At 55.6% G+C, this 26,807-nt stretch overlaps 1 protein-coding gene across 2 annotated transcripts; it reads left to right on the plus strand.

Moving 5' to 3' along the window:
* LHX6 (LIM homeobox 6) lies at nucleotides 1–25,357 on the plus strand. Of its 2 annotated transcripts, none has more exons than XM_047830537.1 (10): nucleotides 1–265; nucleotides 1,413–1,484; nucleotides 1,882–2,064; nucleotides 2,424–2,545; nucleotides 11,338–11,558; nucleotides 14,169–14,269; nucleotides 14,490–14,585; nucleotides 14,804–14,978; nucleotides 18,097–18,192; nucleotides 23,155–25,357. In XM_047830537.1, the coding sequence occupies exons 1-10, from the start codon at nucleotides 182–184 to the stop codon at nucleotides 23,346–23,348; spliced, it is 1,344 nt and encodes a 447-aa protein (XP_047686493.1). In that variant the 5' UTR covers nucleotides 1–181; the 3' UTR covers nucleotides 23,349–25,357. The 2 variants fall into 2 exon arrangements, with proteins under 2 accessions (XP_047686493.1, XP_047686494.1); XM_047830538.1 differs by having other exon boundaries at nucleotides 18,097–18,200; nucleotides 23,155–23,325.
* Nucleotides 25,358–26,807: the final 1,450 nt, after the last annotated feature.

Below are 26,807 nucleotides of genomic sequence, written 5' to 3' on the forward strand. Positions count from 1 at the left end.
CGGGGAGGCCGGGGCTGCGCGCGGGCCGGGGGCGGGGGCTGGGGCCGGGCCCGGGGCGGCGGGGCCGGCGCCTCCGCTCTCCTCCAGCTCCTGCTTCAGCCTCTGCTCCCGCTGCTGCCGTGGCCCCTCTCCGCGCGGCCCTCCGCGCTGCGTGCCCGCCGAGCCCGCCGCTCCCCGGCCCATGTACTGGAAGCATGAGAACGCCGCCCCGGCGCTGCCCGAGGGCTGCCGGCTGCCGGCCGAGGGCGGCCCCGCCACCGACCAGGTGAGCGAGCGAGCGAGTGGGTGAGCGGCCCGGGCCACGGTCCGGCAGGGGCCGGGCGGCGGGCGGCCGCGGGGAGGAGGGGTTCGGGGGTGCGCCTGTGAGTGTGTGTCTGTGAGTGTGTGAGCGCGCGCGAGCGCGGAGGTGGGGGGGTCGCGGAAAGCGGGAACACATTATGCAAATGTTGGAGGAATTTCTCAAAAAGCGATTTAGCAAAGACACAGGCGAATCAAGAGGAGGCGAGGCGGGTATTGTCCGTCTGAATAGGCGCTGATAGCGCCGATGCGCCGGGGGTTGTGCTGGCGCAACGCTGAGAATCCCGACGCGGGGCCGGTCCCGGGCGCGCCGAGGGGCTGGAGGGTGCTTTTTCCTCTTCTTGGACGCCTCTGTTTTCTCTTTTTGGTTCCATTCCCCCCCACCCCCCCGCGAATCTCGCCCCCGTTTTGCTCCGGGTTTCCCTCCGACTGGCCCTCCAAAGGCGCCTGAATTCGTGTCAATATCGCCGCATCAATTTCGAAGCGTGCGCTGGGCTGGAGGGCTGATGCTCCCAGCGCTCCGGGTTTTATTTTCCTCAAACGCCTCCCCCCCCCCCCATCTCCTTTTTATTTTCTTTCTTTCTCTCTTTTCTCCTTTTTGCATTTTGTGTCGAGAGGAGGAGAAGGGAGCGAGGAAAGGGGGGTGGGTGGAGAGAGAAAAAATTCGATTTTTAATTACTACCATTAAAAAATCAAATTTGCAATTCTTTGGGCGGCCTGATGGATCTCACTGATTGACAGTTGGAATTGACACTCTGGCTACCTCTTATCTTGGGCATTCACGACAATTTCTAATTGCAGGTAGTTTGTGTGTGTGCGCGTGTTTTTTTTCCCCCTCAGAGGCTTGGATTGCAAGGGAACTAAGCGATTACTTCAAGAGCCACGGGTTAAGTGCAGGGAGAGGGGGAGAGAGAGGGAAAAAATCCAATCCAAATTCAAATTGCTTCATTAGAGAGACACCGCTTTTGTGGGGAAGGGCTTTAAATGCCCACTACAAAGTTAAGACTCATTGTTCCGCGCCGGTTTATATAACAGGCGCGGGGAGGCGCTGGGCTCAGGCTGCGCGGAGCCAGTTGTGCAGCCGCCGCCGCCTGAGTTCCCTCCCCCTCCCCCAGGTGATGGCCCAGCCAGGGTCCGGCTGCAAAGCGACCACCCGCTGCCTTGAAGGGACCGCGCCGCCAGCCATGGTGAGTTCGCTCGGCCCTGCCTTCGATCCCCGGTCCCCTGGCTGTCCCGCCCTGGGGACCTTGACCGGCTTTCCGGCCCCGAAGCCGCTGCCCAAGCGCCGGGGGACTGCGGGAGGGCGCCGCCCCTCTCCGAGCCTCGGTTTTCCGGCCGGAAGTGTTGACTTTGACCGTCCCCAGCACCCAGGACGAGCGGGTTGAAAGTTGGGGCCGTCCCTTCCTCTCCAATAGGCCCTTCCATTCCTATCCTGTAGCCCATAGCGCGGCGACTCGGGAGAATTTCGTTGTCGACTGATGCGCTGGGGCCCCAGATTTGTCTCCGAGGCGGCGGCAGCCTCGGGCACTCACTCGGCTGGGCGCTCAGCTCAGCGTGCGGTTCTCCCTCTCTCCCCGACTGCAGGCTCAGTCGGACGCCGAGGCCTTGGCAGGCGCTCTAGACAAGGACGAGGGTCGGGCCTCCCCTTGTACACCTAGCACGCCATCTGTCTGCTCACCGCCTTCTGCCGCTTCCTCCGTGCCGTCCGCCGGCAAGAACATCTGCTCCAGCTGCGGCCTCGAGATCCTGGACCGGTATCTGCTCAAGGTGAGCCAGGGGCGGGGTGTTGCGTGTGTGTTGGCGGGGTGTGGGTTGCAGCCCCGAGGACTGCACGGAAGCGGCGCCGGTGCCAGGTCCACTAAATTCCTAATCCTGGTTCAGCCGCTGCCTGACTGTGCGGCTTTGGGCAAATCTTAGAGTCTCTCTGCCCCCTCGGGTTTCCGTCTGAAAAATGGGAAGAGTGTATGTCTACCTTCCTAAGCTTCCTTGTTACAGAAGGAAAGTAGGGCAGCCTCCGCACCTTCAGACCTTCAGCGACCATCTCAGCAAACGGGGCCGGGGAGGCTGGGGCCGGGCGTGAAAAGAGGCCCGCGCTGAGCCGGCCCCCACCTCCGCCCCCTCCCCAGGTCAACAACCTCATCTGGCACGTGCGGTGCCTCGAGTGCTCCGTTTGTCGCACGTCTCTGAGGCAGCAGAACAGCTGCTACATCAAGAACAAGGAAATCTTCTGCAAGATGGACTACTTCAGGTAGGCTGCCGCCGCTGGGCCAGCAGTGTCGCCGGAGGCAGGCCCCTGGCGCGCACGGAGGACCCTTTGGCAGCGCTTGGTCTCTGGCTCCGGAGCCCCGATCCCGAGTGCACGCCCTGCGCGCCGCGGGGGCTCAGCCAGCCCGCTCTCAGCGCCCCAAAAGAGGAGCTCCAGGCCGCGCGCCGGTGCAGGCACAGGTCCGGGCCCGCGACCCGCCTCCGGTTCCTGCGGCCCACTCGCTTTGGGTCGCGTCTCTGGCTCCGTCTCGGGTCTTGCAGAGTGTCTGGCTCCGGTTCCGACCTCAAGCGCCGCGGTCCAGCTCTGACGTCCTGGTCTCTGGCTCCGACCCGCTCCGATCCCAGACGCGATCTGGCTGCCCCTACAGTGCGCTTCGGCTCTGGGTTCCAACTCCCGCTCCGACTCCAGCCGCGCCGGCATCTCTCCGGGGCCGGACCCTGAGCCGGGCTCCCGACTCCCGCTCCGGCTTTGCCCTTGGCTTCGCTGTGGGTCTGGGTCTTGGTCGGGGGCCCCAAGCACTAGCCTCGCGGCTCTCATATCCAAGCGCCTCTTCCTAAGCCCCAACCTCTGTCTCCGGCTCCGCCTCAACTCAGACCCTGGCGTCCTTCGAGTGTCGCATTTCCAGTCTGGGATCCTGCCCGGGTCCCAGGCGCCTGTTTCAGTCTCAGCTCCGTCGTCGTTTCGGTCGGGGCTTCAGCCTCTGCGGGTCTGGGCTCTGACACTGGCCGCCGGGAAGGTCAGGGTTGTCGGGCACAGCAGTCAGGGCCGCGAGTGGGATTACCCTGGACTGGGCCCTCCGAGCTGCAGAGCCGCGATTGGGCGGCTCTCCGCCTCATCTCAGCCCCGGCTCCTAACCCCGCGCTCAGGCCTGACCTGGTCATGGGGTCGAGGTCACAGCGAGGTCAGGGGCACAGCCGCCTCTGCCTCCGGTGTGATCCCTCCGGGAAGCGTGAACCTAACCTGAGGCGGGGCCACTAGGCCTATGGAGTGGGGGGAGTGGAATGGGACTGTTTCCTGGGAGGGATGCCTGTCCCCAAGGGCTTTGTCAGGAAGTGGTGAAAGCTGTTCCCCTATAACCGCTACCTAACCCGCAGACATCCCTCCCGTCCTTGTCTCTGCGGAGGTCATGGCTTCAGTCTTCCTAGAAAGACCCCTGGCCCTGAGAGTCAAGGAAAGTGGTGGTGGTGGGGGGGGGGGGGGTAATTCTTGCCTCCTTGCCTCTGGTTCTGAGTCTCCTTGGCACCTGGAAAGAGATCTTGAGTCTAGGGTGAAGTTTGCAACGTTTGGGGCTGGAGTACTCTGGGAAAAGCATAGGAAGCATGATTTCAGAAGCGGACTCTTCCTTTTGTGAAAGATCGTTGCAGCTGAGGTGTGCGTTGGGAGAGGGGAGCTCGCCCCGGTGGCCTGGGACTCAGCATGCAAGGAGCATATTGTGTCTCTCTGTTGTCCGGATCTGTGCAGTGCCACAGGAGGAATGCATCACTGAGCAAGGTCAGGGGTATGAGGACAATGTGTGTACTGCTTTATGACCATTTTTGTCTTTTAGTTTAAATGTGTGTCAGGAGTGTGTGTCTCTGTGTGAATGTTGGGACTTCGCGTGGTGTGTGTGTGTGTGTGTGTGTGTGTGTGTGCACGCGCGCGCCAGGTAGTCAAGACACGATTACATCTGTATAGGGACGCACAGGTGACAAGGCAAGAATTCCGAAATCTCATCATTCCTGCCCCCCCTTCCCCTTCTCTGAGGGAGCATTCCTGCTTAAGGCCTTAACCCTGGCATTAAGGAGCCAAGGGTGTGATGTGAACGTGGGTGTGTGGATGTGGACCGCCACACGTGTGCGTCAGAGGGGGTTATCCTTGCGTGGTAATGTAACAGGAGCATGGTGTCTTTCTGCACTGTCCCATCTGACTGCTGGCTGTCTGGGCAGGAAATGAAGGTTAGAGTCCCTGTCTTGCCACATCCCTGCTCTGTGCCTGACTCCGTTTGCTTAAAAACAAAGCCAAAAAAAAAAAAAAAACAACAACAACAACAACCCCCAAAACAAGTAAGAAACCAAAAGCCAAGCCAGTTGCTGTTTTAGGGCTCATGGGGCTCCTCAGCTGGCCAGGGACAGGGCTCCCACCCGGGGCACCCAGCAGGATGGTATCTCAGCCTCCTCCTGCAGAGTAAGGCAGGGCTAGGTTCCTCTCCGGGCCCTCCCGGTGATGGTGGACCTGGCAGCTTCATGAACCACTTGTCCACTTGTTTCCTCGCTGTTTCTCCAGCCTCAGCTCGTGCCCAGGATGGACTGAGTCTTCTGGGACACTGTGCTTTACTAGGCCTTCAAGGAAGAGTCAAAATTCAGGTCCTGACCCTGCTGTTCAGAGCCTCCACTGGCTCCGGAGTCCCCCTTCCCACTGCAGTGGTGGGATGTGTAGCTATTGCGAGTACGGGCAGTAAGTGGGGTCTGCCAGGTCAACAATCACTGTGTGACCTTGGTCAAGTAACTACATCTCTCTGCCCTCAGTGTCCAACTTCCAGGATTGTCTGTCTGAACTGCCAAGGAGGCCAGTGCAGGGAGAAAGGCTCCGTAGCGCCTCCCTAAATGGCAGGTGCTACGGATGCCTGGATTGTCACCATTGGCACCACTGGCAGAGTGGGTGCTGGGCACAGTCCCCTGATAGCATTTCCTCTGGTGGTTGGGGGAGCAGGGCTTGTCTGGAAGGATGGGGCCAGGCCTTTTCTAGGTTGCAGGTTCTGAGCGTTAATCCTTTTCCAGTGACAAGAGCCCCCCAAAGCAAAACTAAAACAGATTTTGAGGTAAGAGAATGGACGGGATAAAAGCTCACATTCCTTGGGATGCGGGATGAATTGGGGCTCTCCTGATCATTTCTATCCCAGCCAAGTCTCCCGGCAGGCGTAACCCATCCCCGACAGTGCCACCTGTAACAAAAATAACAAAGCCCACAAAAAAGGAAAGAAAAAGCCGTGGAGCGCCAGGCATGGACTATTGTCTGCTCTCAGCAGCAGCCCAGGCTCAGGGTGGCTGCTGCAAGGGAGTTTTTCCTGGGGTGGCGTGGGAGGCAGACCTCTTCCTCAAGAGCTGGGGCTCAGGGAGAGGCCATGCACTGAGTTTCCCTAGCCCTCTGCCTCCTGAAACCCAAGGTCAAGGGTCTGGTGGGATAGGGTCTGGAGCATTCTGCCCAAAGAGAGACCAGATCTCTCAATGGGACAGAGGGAGGGAAGAAGTGGCCAAGACCTCATGGAGGGGGCACAAGGGGGCTTCCACGGTCCTCTAATCTCTGGTTTTATCCCTTAGGGGAAGGTTTCTCTGCTTTTCTATCCCTCATCTTGCCCCTTCTTTTCACCCCTCCCCCCCAATAGTCTCCCTTGGCAGAGCCTGGTGTTGGTGGCTCAGGAAGTCAGAAGTTAGGAAAGCTCTCCAAACTCACCGGGGAAGGAGACTGCAGAGCACAGAGGATGCCCTTAGCAAGACTGCTAGCCCTCCTGCCTCAGTTTCTCCAACTCTCTCTCTAAAGAGGGACCTCAGCAGCCCTTGTGGCCTCAATCAGATTCCCAGTAACCCTCGCTTCCTGAGCCCTAGCAGAAAAAAAGAAATTACCACCAGGGAAATATGACATTGCTTTTAATTTCTTCACTTTTTTGGTTAAGACCGTTTTCTTTATATTTCCTTCCAAGAAGTGAAGAAAAGGCCTGAGGGAAAAATAGCATTCCTTCCTGGGTCATTCGTATCTCCACTGCCCTCAGCAACCACAATCTCAGACAGCTGTCTCTACCTCCGACCCCCACCCCCACCCCCTACACACACACCTGCCGCTGCTGCCTGCCGAACAGGGCATGGACTGATCTACAGTGCCTCCCCCTTCAGCTTCCTGAAGCATCATGCCCATTGCATGGCTGGGGAGACTGATGTCCTGGGGAGAGAGGAAAGTGGAGCCCAGGGTCACACAGTGAGAGGGGGTAAGAGGGGCTGGGCAGGGGTGAGGATACTGCTCACCAGAATGTATAGAACTCTGCTCCAGGCCAGGAATTGTTAACTCATTGCATGCTTTATCCCAGTGAATCCTCAAATCCACCCAGTAATTACCATACTCTCATCATCCCCACCTTAGAGGAGGGGAAACTGAGGGTCTGAGAGGTGAGGCCATGCAGCTAGTAAGTGGCAGAGCCTGGGTAAGCCCCATGGCTGTGGACACCACCATCCCTGTGTCTAAACATTCTGTACTGGTCTTTTATAGGGGAGATATGTCAGCAGTAGCTCTCCCTACAACATGTGGCCGGTGGAGTGGCAAAGACCCCTCTCTCCTGGCCCTAAGCCCTAAGCCCAGTTCCGTTGGCTTCCACAGGGAGCACCAACTCTGGTGTGTGACTCTCCCTGGATGGGCCCTGGGAGGACTAGGACAGGAGTGACTTCCTCAGGGGCTGTGACTAGATCAATTTTGTCAGGATCAGGTCACCATGGTTCCTGGCCCCCTTGCCTCCTGCCCATTTGAGTGGGGAATAAAGGGTTAACTACTGCTCTTGGCGTTGATAAGGGTGGGGTTCAGAGAGTGTCCTGGGCTGGGCGCGGGCAGCCGGCTGAAGTTCCTGTCCCTGGCTTGGCCCATGTGACTTAGGGCAAGCCCTCAGCTTTCTCTGGCCTTCCTCCTAGAGCCCAAGCTCCAACCGCGGGCTCCTGCGGGAGAAACCCACCCCCTCCCCCAGAGCGAGGGTCCCCAGGGAGGCTTATAGCTGGGAAGCGGCCCCCCACCGCGGCAGAGAGCGGCCCAGCGGCCGCCAGCTGTTGGGGGACAGATGTTGGGGGAGCGGAGAGAGGAGTTCTGGGGAGGGGCCTAGGGCCGGGACCTCCGAGGCGCGGGGCGTTTTAACCTCGTAATTGCTGGTTCTGTTTTTTCTGAGCTTCTTCTCCTAAGAGTTTGCCTAGAAGGGAAGGAGCAGAGGGGATAGGAAGGGCTCCACCTCCAATCCACCTTGTTTGCCTCTTAGATTCTCCCCACGGCCAGCAAGTGAGTGTCCTGAACGTAAAATAATTGAATTCTGGTTTGAGTTTCCCCACTGGCTCACCAGCTTTATAACTAACATTGGCCTTCCCACTCGAGCTTCGGTTCAGCTTCGGGTAGCTTAGTACGGGGGAAAGGCTCTTTCGTTTGAGGCTCATTCACCCAGCAAATAATGACTGAGCACCTCTCGGTATCCAGAGAAAGTAGGCCAGAAGAGCGAGTTTGCCCTGGCCAAGGGCGCACAGCTCCCTCTGCACAACCGCGAGTACCCAGACGTCTCTGGTCCCTCCTCAGGGGAGAGAGGGCAAGGAGACGGGCGATGCCCACCCCACTCCTTTCGGCAGTTGCCAGGATGCGAAGCGTCCATGCCCCGAGCGCCTCAGTCCTTGGAGCCTTTACCCCGCGGTGCGCGCCGGGACCCAGGGAGGCGCGCGCACAAGGCTGGGGGTGGAGGGGCGGTAGCCGCGCCCCCTAATCCCTTTGGCGCTCCCTTCGCAGCTCCCGAGCACCCCATTCTTGAAGTTTCGTTGTCTCGCCGCCAATTTCGCTGCTTCCGGAATCCCGCGGCTCGGGCCTCGCTGCCCGCCTGGGAAGGAGTCAATCGGTTTGTCAGAGCCTCGATCCGTAAGCCTCCTCGTGCCCCCTTGTTTGTGCCACTGACCCCTGCCCTGGGTGGAGGATACGTTTCAGGAGCGGCCCGCAACGCACCCAAAACTGCATAATGACCCCACCCCCACCCAAGGATCCTTCGCAAAGGTGATTTCGTTGACTGGGCGGAGCCACGGCGAGCGCGGGCAGATCCTAGGGCTGGGGACAGCTCTTGTCGTTTGGGGTGACATGTGGAGGGTGAGAAAGTTGCTGAGAGATCACTCGCGGCGTCCTCCTCGGAGTAAGCAGTGCACAGTGTAGGCGCTGACCGCGCCCGGGCGTGGAGGACTTGGGGAGCCGGGAGATCAGGGGTGTGCGGGGTGTCGTGGACTCATCTCTGGCGGAGGACGAGGAATCCCGTACAGCCTAGCGCGGGGACCCGGGGTCGGAGACTCTGGCGCAGCTCACGGGGCGGGGGCGCACGGAAACCACAGGCTGGAAACGCAACCGCTCTCACCTGGAGTCTGAAGGCCGGGGACCTTCCCTTCCCCGGCTCTCCCCTCTCCCTGGGAACGCAGTCTCTGCCTTCCCGAGCCCGCTGGGCCTCAGGCCCTACGCGCGGGACTTTCTGGGACCGGTGGCTGGGAGTAGGGACGCGACGGGGGTAAGACCAGGTCCCTTTCCAGTTAATACAACTGGGATCTAGTCCCTACCATCTCCCGCCCTGCTGCTTCAGCACGGTCTAGGTTCCTTTTGCACCTCAGAGCGGACCTCGCCCCTCGCCCCACGCTCTTTGTGGTCTTGGGCAAGTCACTTGTCCGCTCTGAACCTCCCATTCCACGTGTGCAAAGCGGGTGCTAGAGTCTCCACCTCACGCGGTTGCACCAAGTCGAGGGTGTGCAATGAAGACCTTGCGCCCTGGGTCCCTGAATCGCTTTCGTGGCTCTGCACGCTGCTGGCTTCTCCCTCCTCTCCAGGGCCGGAAAGTGCTCCTAATCCGTGTACAACGAGTCAGGCAGCGGAACCCCCAGTCCGCCCCGCGGCGAGAGTAGGCAGGGGTGGGCTAAGCAGTTTCCTCTCCCCTTTACTGAGGGATTGGGAAAGAAACCGCGGGCTGTACTAGGCTGTCCCTGGGGAAGCCGAGTTTCCAAGGTCGGGAGCCGCCTCAGTTTAGGGGGCGGTTGACCCAGCGAAGGCGCACAGTGCAGCCTTAGCTGAGCAAACCGCGCTGCCAGGGACAGGGTCCTCCTGGGGTCCTGGTCAGAGACAGTGGCGTTAGAGTTACGTCTGGGAGCCGGGCTGGCGGAGGCCCCTGCGCTCCCTCTTTCAGTTCAACCCAAGATCGTTTATTCAATTGACAGTTGCCTGCATTCGGCAAGACAGGCGAGGCTGTAACCAGAGTGCATTTGCCGGGCTGTTTTCTCCCCACAGTCACAAGCATTTCCCAATGCTCCTCCGGGTGCAAGTGTGCGGGCCCTGGGGACACAGGGCAAATCTTCTTGGTTCTCTCCTAGGATTGCAGGGGGTGGGAGGGAGAACCGAAGAATCTGACATTTACAAACCTGCCGGACCAATGTTGAGAGCCCGGTGCTGGGACTGGAGGGCTCTGCAGGGAGGGGGGTGTGTGAAGAGCACAAAGTCTGTGCAAAGACCTGGGCTGGGAAAGTGCTTCAGAGGGGGCCATAGAGACCTGGCACTGACCTTCCATTGTGGCTGCCTGGGACTCCTGTTTGGGTGTGGGGTGGGGAAAGTTAGGGAGGAGATGAGTCTAAGAGGTTATGGTCTTCTGGGCTTTGTAAATGCCAAGGCTCTTGGACCAGATCCCGAGGTAGAGTGGAATCAGCAAAGGATTTTAAGCAGGGCAGGGTAGGATGCACCGTGCGTGCTGGAAACTTCTCTGTGGCCACTGTGTGGAGGAATGGTTGGCAGGGGTGGTGCTGAAAGCAGGGAGATCAGGGCAGATACTGGCCTAGGAGGGCAGCTGTGGGACTGGAGACGAAATGGATCCCAAAGATACTTAGGAAAAAGAACCAACAATGTCTGATGATCCGTTAGATTGTAGTGTTGAGGAAAGGGAGGAGTGAATGATTTAGGTTTCTAAGCTTGGGGGGCTGGATGACTGGTAACATCATCCCCTGAAAGAGTGTGCAGCAGAGGAAACCGAGGCCTAAAGGGCTGGGACAGGGTCAAAGGATGAGTCATCCACTTAAGGAACAAACCTTCCCAGGTGCTCAGGGGTCAGGCCTTGGGCTGACTTCTGGGACAGGATAAACCAGACTCCTGCTTCTTCTTGGAGGGGCTCGAAGTCTGGTGGTGAAGGGAGTCATACCCAAATAGCTGCACCTCGAGGTGGGAGAAGATGGGGAAAAGGCCCAACAAGGAAGGCTTAAGGGGGAGGAAGCATTCGATCTGCCCCTCGCCGCCCCACTTTTTTTTGTCTTTTTAACATTTACTGTTAGAATGCCATGGGGCTCCAGAGCCTGGGACTGGCTGGGTAGTTAATAGACTTAGACTCAACTAGTACTTAGACTCAAAGTACTAAGAACTAAGTGGTAGTCATTGCTGTTGTCACCTAGTTCAGCTCAGGGCAAGGAAAGTGAGCACTCAGAGGGGTTAAATAATTTTCCCAAGGGCACAAAGCCCGTAAGTGCATATCTGTCTATGCTTCCAAGAAACCCTGAGCATCTCTACAGCTGGGGTACGGTTTATTCATCGTGGGTTTCTAGCCTTGCAAGCTGTGTGACCTTATGCAACTTACTTTACTTCTCTGGTCCCCAGTTTCCTCATCAGCAAAATGAAGATTAGTTGGGATACGCAACATAAAACACTTAGAATCTTGCTGGGCACGTGGTTAGTGCTCAAAATTTTGCCCGTTATTATATTATTACATTTTCCCTAACACTCATGATATATTTGAGTGAACAGATTAGTTATATATAAATATAAGGAGTCATTGTAGAAAGTTTGGAAAACTCAGAAAAGCACTAAGAAGAAAATAAAACCACCCACCAGCTCACCTTCAGAGTAAGCTGGTGTCTGCAGGGGGGTGGGGTAGGGGGCAGACCCAGGCAAAGGGAAATTTGTGAGTGAGGGAGGCCAGGAGACAGGGTGCCAGCGGGCCACTGGGAGGTGGAAGGGGTAGCCTGTCTGAGCTTCGCCACCCCCTTTCCTGCCCCGGTGTCCCGCAGCCGATTTGGGACCAAGTGTGCACGGTGCGGCCGACAGATCTATGCCAGCGACTGGGTGCGGCGGGCACGCGGCAACGCCTACCATCTGGCCTGCTTCGCTTGCTTTTCGTGCAAGCGCCAGCTGTCCACGGGCGAGGAGTTTGGTCTGGTCGAAGAGAAGGTGCTGTGCCGCATCCACTACGACACCATGATCGAGAACCTCAAGAGGGCCGCCGAGAACGGTACCCAACCCGCCCCACCCAGCACCCTGCCACACCTCTGTGCCCCGCCCTCTCCCACCTCAGCCCAGCTCCCCAGGAACTGACCACACTCCTCTGGGAGCAGGCGCTTCCTTTATTGCCTGGAGACTGAGTGGGCGTGGGGCCGTGCACGGCGCATGCGCTCTTGGCCCACCATTGCTTGAGAGCCTGCAGTGGTAGTCTGTCTCTGCAACTGTTTCCTCATCTGTAAAATGGAGCCAATGATAAGACACCTTCTCAAAGATAGATGAGCGCATGTGTTGTAAAGGCAGGAAGCACCCAATGAACCCTAGAGCTGATTCTCACAATGGGGCAGCCTACTCCACCTTTAGACAGTTCTGGTTGGCCTGAGGGCTAATCCCTTCAGGCTGCCTGGAACTGGGCATGGGCCAGTCCTAGAGAGATGATGCAACTCTGTTCTCCCAACTCCCATGCCAGCAGCTCCAAGCCAGAGGTTTGGGGGGCGGGGTTCAGCCTACACTGTGAGGGAAAAGGCCTTTGAGTCTGGAGACCTGAGCACCAGTTTGGCTGCTGGCATGCTGTACTGATATGTGAAGTTTCCTTTCTTATCTGGGCCTCAGTCTCCCCATCTGTGCAAGAGAGATGGGTCAACTAGAAAGATCCCTAAATCTCTTCTGGCTCTAATACTGTATTTCCTCAAGACACATAGGACTGCAGACAGGGTCCACATCTTCCAGAAATTGTGAGGACCAAGTCACAAATGGTTAGAAAGGGGTGGGGGGGGGGGGGGGATGGAGGCTGGGCTGAAGGCGGAGTCAGGGACCCTTTCCATGATTTTCCTGTCTGGGTCTTTGGAAGCTGCTAGCTTCTCTGTAATGTGGACTATTTTGTGTGATCCTTACAAAAAACCTTAGGAAGTAGCTGATGTGTCCCCATTTTACAGATGAGGAAACAGGCAGAGGTTATCTTCGGTATGTGATTTGTCAAAGGTTGCATCCTAGAAGGTCTGTTTTAACCCTAAAGCCCAGGCTTTTAACCACCATCCCATACTACCCCATTCCTGAGCTCCAGGGACCGCTTAATCAGGCCTCATTAAGCAAGGGAGACTGCTGGGAGGTGGCTGCCCCTGTAAGTTTCACTTTCCCATCTAAAAGATGGCACAGCAATCCTTGTCCTGCCTGTTCTCCTAAGGGACATTAATACCACAAAGTGTCTGTCCCAGCCTCAGGGCCTCTTGGGAGGTGTGTGGACCACCCTGCCTCAATTTCTAGCCTGGGGACTAGTCAGGAATCCCCAGAATGTTCCAAACCATGGCCACACCAAGGCTATCACTTTCTCCTGCCAGGGTCAGGACTAAGTGGGCCTAGGTGGGAAGCAAATGAGGCTGGGGTTGTATGAAATTACCCGCAGTGGTGGGCAAGTCAGCAGTGGCGTTGGGATGGAATCTCAGGAATCAGGGCTCCCCCCATACCATGGCCCATCAGTGACCCCAGGCTTCTTCCACATCTGGACCTATCAGGGCCACCCTTACCCACAGCCTGGCCAGTTACATCGCTAACTCTCACATCTAGGCTGACCCCAGACTCCTACCATGAAGGCTTGGGGCCTCAGATCTCCTTTACTGAGCAACCCTCAGTTTTGGTTACTGGTTTTCTTTTAAACACACCCGTCCATCATAGAAAATTTAGAAAAGATGGTTAAGCAAAAAGAAGAAAATAAAGATCACTCTAAATGTCACCACCTCTCATATCTTTAGAATATATCTTCCCAAATTTCCCCCCATGTATTTATGGTGGCATGTTTGTTTGTTTTTTCCCCCCAACATAGTCTTCCTAATTAAAAAAAATTACAGCTAGTTGTGTGAATAGTGCTGGAATTACTGGTGATTTTTATTTTCTTCTTTGTGCTTACCTGAATTTTCTGAGTTTTTGAGAAGGAGCATGTATTACCTAGAAAAAATCAGGTATTAAAAATAAAATGGGGGACTATGTTTAGTGTGATTGTAAAAGTAATAGAAGTGGAAAGAGAATGGCTAACATATGCTCCAGTTAACGAAATTAAACCTTGGAGAAATAAAGTGACATGTGATTGTTGTTAAAACCTCAAAACTTACAGAAATATTGAAACTAGAGCCATAATTGCACTCTTCAGAAGTAACCACTGCTAGCACCTTGGCGTATATCCTTTCAACTTTTTTGCTTCCATACATTTTTACAAAATTAGAACCGCAGTTCTGTAACCCGCTTGCATCTTAACCTCCACTGGCCTTTGGTTTCCCCAGTTTAGCTAAGAGGGAGCCCCTTGGGGCGCTAGGGTCAACCACTAGGCGAAAGGTCTTGGTCAGGGGTTTTCTTCTCTTTGAGCTTTAGTTTCTTTCCTCTACTGTAAAATGGGGCTGTGAGACAGACCCAAAAGGCACACCGAAGGAGCAGTGTCTGGTACTGAGTAGACGCTCAGAAATGAAAGCCCCTTACCTAAAGACAGAGCTCAGGGACTAGGACTCTGGGATCCCCGCTCCCAGCCAACTCCGCTCCTGACCCTTCCAGGGACCAGCTGCCCCCACCCCCGTCCTTTCCAGGATGCCACTAGAAGAGATGGGGACGCGTGGTCAGCCACTTCTGTCACCCCCAGGGAACGGCCTCACGCTGGAGGGGGCAGTGCCCTCGGAACAGGACAGTCAGCCCAAGCCGGCCAAGCGCGCGCGGACATCCTTCACCGCCGAGCAGTTGCAGGTACCCAGGCCCGCCGCGAGTGGCCGGGGCTGTGGGTGGGGCGTAGACGTGGGCGGGGCCTAGAGGACCTCTGGCTCCGCCCCCTCTGCCCGGACCCGCGGGTGACGGGGAGGGGCCGTAGCTGTCTGGGGCGTGGCCTCCGGGCCGGAGCCTCTGATTGGGCCGCAGTCTGGGAGACCTCCGCGCGTCCGTGTCTCACTGCCCCTTTTGCTCCCGTCAGGTTATGCAGGCGCAGTTCGCGCAGGACAACAACCCCGACGCACAGACGCTGCAGAAGCTTGCGGACATGACGGGCCTCAGCAGGAGGGTCATCCAGGTGGGGCCGAGGGAGGGCGGGGCCTTCGGGTCTGGGGCGGGGCCTAGGGGGCCGGGGGCGGGCTCTCCAGCGCGTAGCTGGTCTCCAGCTGAGCCGCAGGCCCGGGCGCACGTGGCCGCCCTTACCCAGGAGGCAACGAGGCAGTCCCGCCTGGGGTCTCCCGGCGGTGTGTCCGACCCTTTTCCGCGAGGCTGAGGCTGCTGAGGCTGTCGTTCCAGGTGTGGTTTCAAAACTGCCGGGCGCGTCATAAAAAGCACACACCGCAGCATCCCGTGCCGCCCTCCGGGGCGCCGCCGTCCCGCCTCCCTTCCGCCCTGTCCGAAGACATCCACTACTCCCCGTTCAGCAGCCCCGAGCGGGCGCGCATGGTCACCCTGCACGGCTACATTGAGAGTAAGTGACCGCCACAGCTAGACCGCCTAGCCTGCGGGCGAGGGGTCACAGAGGAGCGCGCGCGGGAGGTGGAGGCGTGGTGGGTGAAGGCCTTTCGGAGCCTGGTGGGTGAAGACGTGGGCTTTGTGGTCCCTCAGACCTAGGGTTTGGGGAGAGGGGCTAAGTTCCCAGTCTCCGCCTTAGTGAGACGGGACCCTTCATAGAGAAAACCCAGTCCGCCATTCAAAAAACACCTTCCAAGTACCCACTGTGTGCGAGGGCCCAGGGGCTAGGGAGAGAACAAGACAGGTAAAGTGCTTGCTCTGGTGGGACCTGCGCTGTCGTGGAAGAGATAACACGGCACGATAACCAGACAGATGAGGGCATGGTTTTAATTGTGATGATTGCTATAGGAAAAGTGCTGGAATATAGGAATATAGGAATGTGTGGAGATGACGCCTCTCAGCAAGCTGAGAGTGGAAGGATGGATAGGAATTAGTGAGGCACCAGGAGAGGGGAGGCAGGAGTGCAGGGCAGCAGAGGAGATGGATGCAAGCAGGCCTTAGCCGGGAAAGCATTGTGGCATGGGTGTGTTTGGGGTTGCAGAAGAAGGCCCATGTGGTGGGAGTATCCCCACCTACCTACCCTCCTTGAACCTCAGAATCCTCATCTGTAAGCTGGGACATTAACAATGCCTACCTCACAGGGTTGTGAGAATCCATTGATGTGTTCAGTAAATACTTTTCCATGCTAAGCACTGGGATACAGTGGAGAACATAACAGACCAACTCTGTGCTCCGGGGGCTCACGTCCTGGAGTGGGACATGGGTAGAGAGACAATCAACTAATAAAGAAGGGAGGGCTGGCATGTCAGTGGGACTGGATGCCATGGGAATGATGGAGTGGGCCAAGGTGGAGTGACCTTTGAGCAGGGACCTGGAGGAGAGAGGGAGTAGCCTTGTGGATTTCTGGGGGATGGACATTCAGTGAATCTGCTAGGGAGCAGGTGCTTATTACAGATTTCCATTCCCGTTGAGCTTGTTTGTTTCCTCAAAGCTGGGTGTGACCAGAAAAATAGAAGTGGCCACAACATACCCACAAACATGAATCCTCCCTTCTCTGGCTCCAAGTAAAATGGAAAGGGAAGGAGGGGTCAGAGAGAGCCCTGCTGTTTACTGAGCCCCGGCCATGTGCCAGACACTATACTAAGCGTGTTTGTAAACATCAGACATCACTGTCTCATTGTGCAGACGAGAAAACCAAGGGTCCACGTAAGTGAACGGGAGCAGTGTTCCTTAATGGTTGATTGTGGGCTTTGGGGTGAGACTGTCAGGCTTCTAATGCCATCCTTGCCACTTACTAGCTGTGTGACATCAGGCAAGCTTGGTAGCTTCCCTGAATATCAATGTCCTCATCTGTAAAAACGAGGACAATAAGAATCCTTATCTCAGAGCAGTGTGTGAGCATCAGATGAGATCACTGACTTCAAGTCGCCAGCATTCAGTAGATGCTGGGTAACTATTAACCGCTCTTGTAGTGGTGGTGGTGGCTCTGGCTGGCACAGCTGGAAGTGCAGATTCCTGCCTACCGCACCAGGCAGCCTGCTGGAAACCATGTCCGTTTGCGCTGTTCCATTTCTGAGCCACCTGCTCTGTAGGAGGGACTTTTCTTCCTTTCTTTTCTAAACAATGACATATGTTCAAGCTGCACAGAGCCCATTGAACATCTAGTTCATCTGTTAAAGGTGCCAAGGACCCAGGACTCTCTAGATACCAGGAGTCTGGGCTACCAGCTAGCCCTTGCCATGGGGTTGGTAATGGACCTAGGTGACCCTCTTGGGAGTGGGGCCATGGCCTTCAGAGTCCTGCTAGAACTCCCCACATACTTTGCCAATAAAGCCTAGTTTGTGTCTTTGACGCTCAGAGAAAGGGCTGAGGTCCCCTTTCCTCTTCCCCTTGAGGTGGAACCCAGCTTGGGGCAGGAAGTGTTGAGAGTGTTTGGACCTGCTCCCTCTTGCATGGCTGAAGGACAACCTCAGCAGTTTGCTCTGCTGTTAACTAAAGTTACACAATTCTGAGTCTCCTGGGGTCTTAGAGCTTGGAATCTGATAAAAAGCTTTGGAATCGGACCCCAGAAAGATGCACGTACACATGCCGTTTTCCATGTGATCGCAGGACTCCTAGAATACCCCAGGTTAAGAATCCCCAATCTCATACAACTGCCTTATTCTACAGATGAGGGAACTGTGACTCAGAAAGGCACGGTGACTTGTCCTAAGTTACATATTGATTGTTAAGTCTCTGTACAGGGCTTTTCCCTCCTATGACCAAAGAGGAAGAAGTGTAGGGAAGAGAGAGGCCATGGACTTCTCCACTATAGTGGTAAAGCACTGAAACATGAGAGATTCGGGTCAGATCTGAGGATGGACTTTCCCCCCACAGTTTTAGGTGTTGGAATAAGGTACAGAGATTCATGCCAGAAATATTCAAAGAGTACCTACTAGGTGTAGGACCTACTAGGTGTCATGACTCATTCTAGGTACTGGAAATCTATCAGGATCTAGAGTCTGGAAAATTCTCGAGTCAGACAAAAATTCCTGCCCTTATTAGGCCTTGCATTCTAGTTGGCAAAGACAGATAATGCCAAGTAAACAATAGATATCTACAGTAAGTCAGGTGATGGTAAGTGCTAAGGAGGAGAAACAAAGCTGGGAAGGAGGACAGGGAGGGTAGAGGTGAGTACAGTTATAAACAGGGTGATCAGGGACAGCATCATTAAGAAGGTGATGTGCAAGTGCAGGGTCCTCTGGGAGGGACGCAGGTAAAGCCTGAGTGACACCTGGCAGGTAAGAAGGTATAAGGCACCAAGGGAGGATCTTAATAATGGGGTACAGCCTTGCATATAGATGTTAAATACATAGGAGTGTTTGTTTATCAGTGAGCTGGGCAGTTATCACATAGCACTTTATAGATTATAGGGATTTTCGTAACCCTCTGTTGAAGTTCTGCCCAGGGCCAACACAGCTGGTAAGTGGCCAAAGTGAAACTGGCCCCAGGACTCCATCCTGCTGAGCACGGGGCACACGGGTATCCTGCACAGAGGCTGCAGGATGGGTTCCAAGGCATCCTTTCGTCCACAGGTCAGGTACAGTGCGGGCAGGTGCACTGCCGGCTGCCTTACACCGCACCCCCCGTCCACCTCAAAGCCGATATGGATGGGCCGCTCTCCAACCGGGGTGAGAAGGTAAATGGAGCTAGGTTGGGTGTGGTGGGTGAGAGCCTTCCTGCCAGGGATGGGTCTCAGGTAGGCCCCATGCTGCTCTGTGGTAGATCCTCTCTGCCTAGCATACTCCAGCCCCCACCAGGCCCCCGAGGTGGTCACTTGAGCGGCACATTCTATGTGCACAGCCCCTCCAGAGGCCTCCTCGTAGCCCCCCACCAATAAGTGGCCTTCTTTTTTTCAGATTTGTGAATTTAGTTACTTGGCTCAAATCTTGTGGTTTCAGGAAAGGCTTGTGTCACACACCACCCTGCATCCCACCCTGATACCCGTTCTTCCTCCTTCCTCCTTTTTGTCCCTGTCTGTTAGGAGTGGTTACCCTTATCTTGGGGGAGGCCTGGAATAGCAGGCCGGGGGTGACCTTGGTCAACTGGCAGGGCCTTCTTTGTGTAATTGGGATCTCTGGTTATCTCAAGCATCAGGACTGAATATCCAGAAGGGTGCTTAGGTATCCCCCAGCCAGTGGTTTGAAAGCTTTGTTTTTAAGCACCTCACACTTAAAAAAATTTTTTTTTCCATAACCTATAACACAGATAAAAGTGGATAGAGCTGCTCTGGGTGAAACCACAGAGTGGGTAGAAACCCCATCTCCCTCTCAGTGGCAAGACACCTGTCAGTGAGCCTTGCAAGCCTCTGTCCTAGGACAACCCCTCGTTTTAGGACTGGAGAAATTGAGGCCCAGCTTGCTCCACATCCCAGAGCCCGGATGGGAACCTATACACTTCCTCATTTATTCAGCTGACATTTGCTGTGCACTGACTTTGCCCAGTAGCCCCGAGTCAGTTGCCAGGAGCATAGAGATGAGGAAAAAGCATGGTTCTTGCTCTGAGGTGGTCACAGCCTGGAAGGGAAGCACACACAGTGTAATCAAACTGGTGGGGGAGGCCAGGGAGCTGGAGAGCGGGGGCACAGCTCAGGAGAAACACAAGGAGGACTTTCCGGAGGGAGGCACTATCTGCCCCCAGGCCCGAAGACTGAATCAGAGTTCATCAGAGAAAGCATGAGCCACCATGGCTCTCGGGGAACCCTGAGCAGTTCAACATTGCTGGCACCCAGGCTTGGGAGGGACAGTGAGAGGTGGGGAGCTCAGGGCTGTCAGTGGGGGAGTCTGGACTCTGTCCTGGGGCAGGGGGGGAGGCCCTGGAGGCCTCTTGTTTTATCGATTTAGTTTTAAAGATTTTATTTTTATTTTTATTAAGTTTATTTTATTTTACTTATTTTTGAGAGAGAGAACGCGCACATGAGTGGGGAAGGGGCAGAGAGAGAGGGAGACAGAGAATGTAAAGCAGGCTCTGTGCTGTCAGTGCAGAGCCTGATGTGGGGCTCGAACCCACGAACCGTAAGATCATGACCTGAGCCCAAGTCGGATGCTCAACTGACTGAGCCACTCAGGCGCCCCTAAAGATTTTATTTTTCTAATTAAAAAAAATGTTTATTTATTTTTGAGGGGGGAGGGGCAGAGAGAGAGGGAGACACAGAATCCAAAGCAGCCTCCAGGCTCTTTGCTGACAGCACAGGTGTGGGGCTCAAACCCACGAACCGTGAGATCATGACCTGAGCTGAAGTCCATTGCTTAACTGAGTGAGCCACCCAGGTGCCCCAAGATTTTATTTTTTTAAGTAATATCTGTACCCAACATGGGGCTCGAACTCACAACCCCAAGGTCAAGAGTTGCATGCTCCACTGACTGAGCCAGCCAGGCGCCCCTATTGTATTTTATTTTATTTTTCTGGTTTTATTGAATGAAGGCCTCTTTTAGAAACATCGTAGTAGCAGTCCTCAGGGAGGCGGGGAGCCCCAGGAGTCAGCAGGTGTGGTGGACCAGGAACACTGAGCCAGTGCCTTCCAGCTGCAAGGATCTCCAGACACCTTCCAGGCCAGCAGAGCACCATCTTGGCGTGCCTCAGAATCAGCTGGGAAGCTTATAAAGAAGCAGGTTCCCCAGCCACACCCCTAGAGAGTCTGCTGGGGAGGCGGAGGGTGGGGGGCGCTCCTCCAGGACACCTCCACTTACTCTGCCTCCTGACTGAGCACCTGCTGTGTGCCAGGCTCTGCTGTGCTGGGCACCATGGGGCAGGTCTGTAGTGCAGACAGCCTAGCTGGCCAGATGGATTTATAAATAAATGGTAGCGTGTAATACAAAATCCCACAGAACTGGTGGTGGGTGAGCGCGCCCCATGAACACCCGCCAAGATTGTCCTGCTCGCAGCAAGAGCTGCTGTTGCTTCAGCAACTCCATTCACGGCAGGTGCGTCACGGACCTTGTCTGATTGATGCCTTCCAAGCACTTTGTGGGTGTGGGGATGGCCATCCTTGTGGTGAAAATAAGGAAACTGAGGCTCAGAAGGGTGGCGTGCAGGGATGCCTCGAGTCCGTTGGACTCTGAAGTCCGAACAGGTCAGTCTTCACTTCCTCTTGTGCAGCACTTTACACAGTGCTCTCTCTGACCTCACCCATCACAGCCTCGCTGGAGGGATGATTCTGACTGATTCCGTTTCACGCCTGCAGAAACCTGGGCTCGGGGCAGGAGCTCACCAGCATCACACAGTGAGTGTGGGTAGAGCTGGCCTCGATCCTAGGACTACTGGCCTCAAAGCTGCCACTCTCCTGCGAGAGGGCACTTGTCCCACCAGCCCTGGCACAGGGACTGTAGAGGCAAGCTGGCACAGTCCCTGTCCTCAAGAAGAATGTGGATTAGAGCAGGAGGCGAGCAGGGTGACAGGGCAGTTGAGGTGACGGATGAACATGGCCCTTGAGGACCCAGAAGAAGTGCTGAGCTGTAAGGGAGAAGCAGGGAATGGGAAGAAGGGTGTTCCATGTCAAGAAAAGAGCATGTGCAAAGGTACAGAGGCATGGAAGAGCCTGGGTCTGAGGGACCGAGGGATGTTTCGTGTGGTGGAAGCCCAAGGAGGTGACAGGGGTCACATAATGAAGGGCCTGGACCAGGCCCAGAGGGGAGCGGAGAGGGGAGCCTTGGAAATGTTTAGGGTTGGGCTCAGCACTTGGAGCCAAGCCCTTGTCTCCTGGTTACTCAGCTAAGCTTGTGGTTATGTCTGGTTCAGTCTGAAGGATGAGCCAGCCTCGGGTCTGGCAGCTCTTGCTGTACAAGGTTTCTGGCCCTTGGGTTTGGCTGCTGAGCCAGAGTTTTCTCCTGCTGGGCCTCGTCCCCAACTTCACATCCAGCAGCTCTGGAAAAAAAATGTCTCTCCCTCCTTCGTGACCTCCCACCCTCTCCCTATCAGTCCTTCCTGCCAGCTCCTGGGGACCTTTTCTGTCCATCTCTTGCCAAACCCACAAGACCTGGTTATGTGTGATCAGGGCAAGACTGCATGGACTTTCTCCCGAATGCCTCCAGGGCTGACTGTGAGGAGACTCAGTAGGCCCTGGGGCAGGCCCCTGAACCCACTCAAGACCAGCGCTGGCCCAGCGAGGAGGACAGTGTTCTGAGCATTTGCCTGGCGCATCCCCTGCCTCCGCCACATCGTCATTTGGTCACACACTCCTGAAAGTTTCCAGAACCGTACTTCTTCTTGGTCATGTCCCCCGATTCCACAATTTCGGAGCTTGGAAAGCTCTTAGAAATCAGAGCCATGCTGTCATTGATCAGACGGAGAGACTGAGGCCCACAGAAGGTAGGGTCTTACCAGAGTTATCCCTCTTGAGACAGCTTCTCTTAATAAGAGCCTAAAGCCAGGCATCCCAGAGGTCAGAGAAAAGCTCACTGGGGTGAGCCAGTGCGGTGTGAGCTCTGGAGTTAGCCAGCCTCTGAATCCCAGCTCTGCCGCCCTCTCACTGTGAGACCTGGGAACACAATTAGCTTCTCTCAGCCTCCATTCCCACACCCACAAAATGGGGAGAATTATCGTTGCCGCCACCTAAGGTTGTTGCTGAGAGTAGATGCAATAATGTAGGTGAAGGCTTTGGCACAGTGCATGGTACACGGAAAGTGCCCCATAGATGTTGGTTATTCCATTATGCTTATGGAGATCATCACCATTGCTTTCCTCCAGCTCCTCCTCATAGTGACTGATCTGGAACGTTCTTGATCAGAAAATGGAGCGGCCATATGGCCATGCCTACTGGATGTCCCTGGACCCCTTGAAAGCGCCTCCTGACACGTTACTATGAAAAGGCACCTCCCATTGACTAGCCAGCCAGCAATCCTTGACCTGAACTTCAGGGGAACTGGCCTTGTTGGTGGCAATGAGAAGTCAGCCAGGTGCTTTAGGTGGAAGAGGGAGAGGGAAAGGGGCAGACGGTTCTTGATCGCCCGCTGTGTGTCAGGCACCGGGCCGCCTTTTGGCTTGGTGATGATGAAGTGCGTGAAGGGCTTGGCCCGCTGCCTGATGTGTAGTGAGCGTCGATGACTACTGTCCCCATGGCCTCGCAGAAGCGATGCGTTACAACAAAGAGAGCTTGGTCTGGGGCCAGGACTGTGTTGCGGGACCCAGGGCCACCTCTGCCTAGCTGTGTGATCGTGAGCTTCCTGACTTGCCCCTCTCTTGCCCCCCTCAGTGCCCTCCCCGTCAAATGGAGACAATGGCGGGATGCGCCCATGGGGTTGAGTCTTCTGTTACATAACGTCAGGAAGGCACGTTACACGGCGCCAGGAGCAGGGCGCAGTGCCCAGTAGACATGTGCTGCTGCCCTTGTGTCTCACTGAACCCTCCCCATTCTGAGAGAGAGGTTTTGTCATCCCCGTTATACAGATGAGGAAACGGGCTCAGAGAGGGGCAGTGAGTTGCCCAGGGTCTCGCCGCGAGTGACAGAGCTAGGATTGGAACCCAGATCTGGGCCCCGAGCCACCCTCATTCTCCATGCCTTTAGAGGACCCCGGGGGGGGGGGCGGGGCTGCAGGGGGCCAGGGCGGGGGTGTCAGGCCCCCAGCTCAGCCCCCTCCCCCTCCCTCCTCTCGCAGGTCATTCTTTTCCAGTACTAGCGCCGTTGGCACTTCTGCATCCGTCCGCGGGCACCCCACAACTGCCCCGCAGCCGCCGGAAGCCCGTGCCCGAGCCACTGCCAGGGGCCCACCCGCTCCGCACCCGCCCCTCGCCCACCGTCCCGCCCGCTGCCAGCCGGGCCCCCGGGCCTGGCCTTCCCTTCTCCTGCTGAGAACCAGAACCTGCCAAGAGCACTGCGGAGTCCTCCTCTCCCAAGGCAGAGCTCCCTGAAATTTGGAATCAGGGCGAAAACAACGGCCTGTGTTTCCACTTAGACAGGAGTCATCTTCAACTTAAGCTGATTACAATAGCAAAAGGCCAAATTGAACCGTGCAACGCCAACAGCCTTCTAATTTACAGGTTTTCTTTCCTCCCATATTGGCCTTTATTTACTACTTCCTTGCAACCATCTCTGAATTCTGAATAGCCGACAACCCCCCCAATGTTATCCACTCTGTTGCTTTTGTCTGGAAAACTCTACAGTGTTTGTGGGATGTCCCCAAAGGAAAGCTATGTTCTAATTTTATCATTTCCATCTGTCTGGTTATGTCAAGTTAATTCAGAGAGAGAAGAGACACTGACCAACCCTGAGAGGCCCAGCAGGGCAGAGATGGAGCCCTGCCCAGACCAAGAGGCAGGGGATCGGCAGGGACTGGGGGGAGGGGGCGGCAGAGGCTCCCATTGGAGAAGCATGTGGCATAGTGGGCTGGGGGAGGCACGAGCTCTTTTAAGGAGAGGGAAGAGAAAACTCGGGGTGTATAGGGGGAAGACTGTTCCTACCTAGTTATCCAGCCATATACACAGGAGACTGGCGGAGCTGGTGTATGAAACGCACGACGGCATTTCTGAACGTTTCGGGGTTAGAATCGGGAGCCCTCACTGGCTACTTGTTGACTCCTGATAGGGGCGTTTGGGTCATGTCTTCCTTGGAGGGGCCGTTCAGTGGAGGCGGGGCAGAGCTGGAGAAACAGAGCCCTGGGAAATGGCAGAATGCGGAATCTGAACCCGGCTCTGAGTAGAGAGAAGGGACCTGCTGCGGAGGTGAGTGTGCTAAGCCTAGGATCCCAGTGGGCACTCCCCACCACCCCTGCCCAGAGCCAGCCCCACCCACTCCCGAGAATGCAGGCCAGACACAGCTGTGCTCACATCCACCCCGCTGTGCCACAACTCTTCCACCCCAAACAAAAGGGCTTCGGCTGCACAAGACCATGATTTATGTTTTCAGGGGACGCCCATTTGTCCCAGACTTCTCCTGTAATTTCAGAATTACTTGGTGTCCTGATGCATTTCCCACTAGAGGCTGCTGGTAGGCATGTGCTAGCCCGAATCCTCCCTCCTGCTTTGGTTAGCCTGACCTGCTGCTCTTGGAAGGAGACCCCAGGACAGGGAAAGCAAGTTCATGGCACGTATGTACCGGCTGTCCCTGTTGTCAGAGGTGGTAGGCGTCGCTAATTGATTGCATCTCTCTGTCTCTCTGAGTCTGGATGAGGTTTCGATATCCAAATGCTTGAAGCTGGCACTTAACACAAAAACCTATTTGCCTTTCTCGCCCTGGGACCTGGAGGAGGGCCAGGCCCAGGTATAGCCCAAGTTGGGAACCCGCTTCCTTTCCCTTCTGAAGACCGTTCCAGGTGACTCGGGGCCAAGAGAAGGTAGCACCAGAATGCGGTCAGTGCAGCTCAGTTCAGAGCTCATCCACTGAATAGCTCGTACCTGGCCATGCACAGGGTGCTGATGTTAACAAAAGGAGCTGGGGCCTGATCCCTGGTGATTGGGGAGCTCTGTTTCCTTTGATTTTTGCTCCTGATGTCGAAGCCCTGAGCACAACCATGTGGTAAGTGGCCAGCCAAGCCCTGCCCAAGTGGGTCACCTAGTACCCACTCTGCCTTGAGCCTCCCCCCACCCCAGGGTCTGTTCCTTGCGTGGATCATGTGGTTGTAGCATGTTGCCATTCAGACAGGTCTCCACTAGCCTGTTAGAGCAGCCTGGGAAGCCTGGGAACACACAGGCCACCAAGACTATTTATTTAAATACAAAACAGAGGGAGAAAACACACACACGGAAAAAAAAAAATTGTAAGCACTTTTTTTGTAAAACCAATGTCTGTTTTGTTACATACCTTTCATGTTGTGCTTTGTAAATGTCCTATTTGTGTAATAAATAAAGTTAATGCAAGTAGAAGTGCTGGCACTTAAATCCAGAACATGATGGGATTCCATTTCTTTCCTGCTGTCTGGCTAAGGGCTCCCCGCAACTGCCCCGCAGCCGCCGGAAGCCCGTGTTCGAGCCACTGCCAGGGGCCCAGCCAAGTGTCTGGGCTGTCAGACAATGCAGTCCCCCTTCCTGGACAATCGGTGCTATTAACCAGTCAGCCACCTGTGCATTGCAAAGGCATGACAGTGAGCTTCGTCTCCAGTCTAAGCTTTGTAGGCGGCCAGGCTGGCTGCTGTCCTCGGTGTCACTCCTGAACACCCGCTGTCTGCAGGCTCAGGGAAGGGCCTGGCCCACTAGCCACAGAGGAGCTGTCAGTCCGGTCAATGCTATAGCAGACGGATCCCTCTGACATGCTGTGGGGGCCAGGTTGGGGGACGTTTGAGCCAGATATATCCGCTGAGAGATTCACGGAATAGGTGCAAAGGAGGAGATGTTGGGGGCCGGGGAAAGAAGCGCAGAAGCACCTATTTGGAAGGTGCAGGAGAATTTGGTCAGGTGAATTGAAGGGAATAGGGGATGGGAGACAGGGAGACAAGGCTCTAGCTTCGATACAAGTCTGGGTCTCACACTGGCCTATTGGGTTCTAGAGCCACCACACAATCTGGGGAGTGAGAGAGAGCATCTTTCTGCTCGTTGCCAACCTGTCTTTTAGCAACAAACTGTTGGTTCAAACCAAAGCTCTCGAGGAAGGGGGTGGAGTGGCCCTGTCCAGTGCAGAGGCTTCCCAAGTCCCCCCGCCCCCGGCCCTGCAGAGAGTTGTTCATAAACTTCAGCTCAAGATGTACATGGTCATCACCCCTGCAGGACCTGTCTTTATTTTTTTTTTAATGTTTATTTATTTTTGAGACTGAGAGAGACAGAGCAGGAACAGGGGAGGGGCAGAGAGAGAGGGAGACACAGAATCCCAAGCAGGCTCCAGGCTCTGTGCTGACAGCTCGAACTCATGGACCGTGAGATCATGACCTGAGCTGGAGTTGGTCGCTTAACCGACTGAGCCACCCAGCCGCCCCAGGACCCGTCTTTATTGTTTCATTCAGTATCCCAGACCCCATCTCTGCCCCTCTCCACCCTTCTTCTTTTTTTTTTTTTTTTAAATATGATACAGGTTTGTTTTTTTTTTTAACATTTATTTATTTTTGAGAGACAGAGAGAGACAGACCATGAGCAGGGGAGAGGCAGGGATAGAGGGAGACACAGAATCCGAAGGAGGCTCCAGGTTCTGAGCTGTCAGCACAGAGCCTGATGTGGGGCTCGAACCCACAAACTGCGAGTTCATGACCTGAGCTGAAGTCGGACGCTTGACCGACTGAGCCACCCAGGCGCCCCTCTCCACCCTTCTTCCAATCCATTTATCAAATGTTGATTTAGATAGGTGTGTTTCTTTGAAAAAAGTTGTGTGTGTGTGTGTGTGTGTGTG

This window comes from Prionailurus viverrinus, chromosome D4, assembly GCF_022837055.1.
Source record: "Prionailurus viverrinus isolate Anna chromosome D4, UM_Priviv_1.0, whole genome shotgun sequence".
NCBI classification, from domain to species: domain Eukaryota; kingdom Metazoa; phylum Chordata; class Mammalia; order Carnivora; family Felidae; genus Prionailurus; species Prionailurus viverrinus.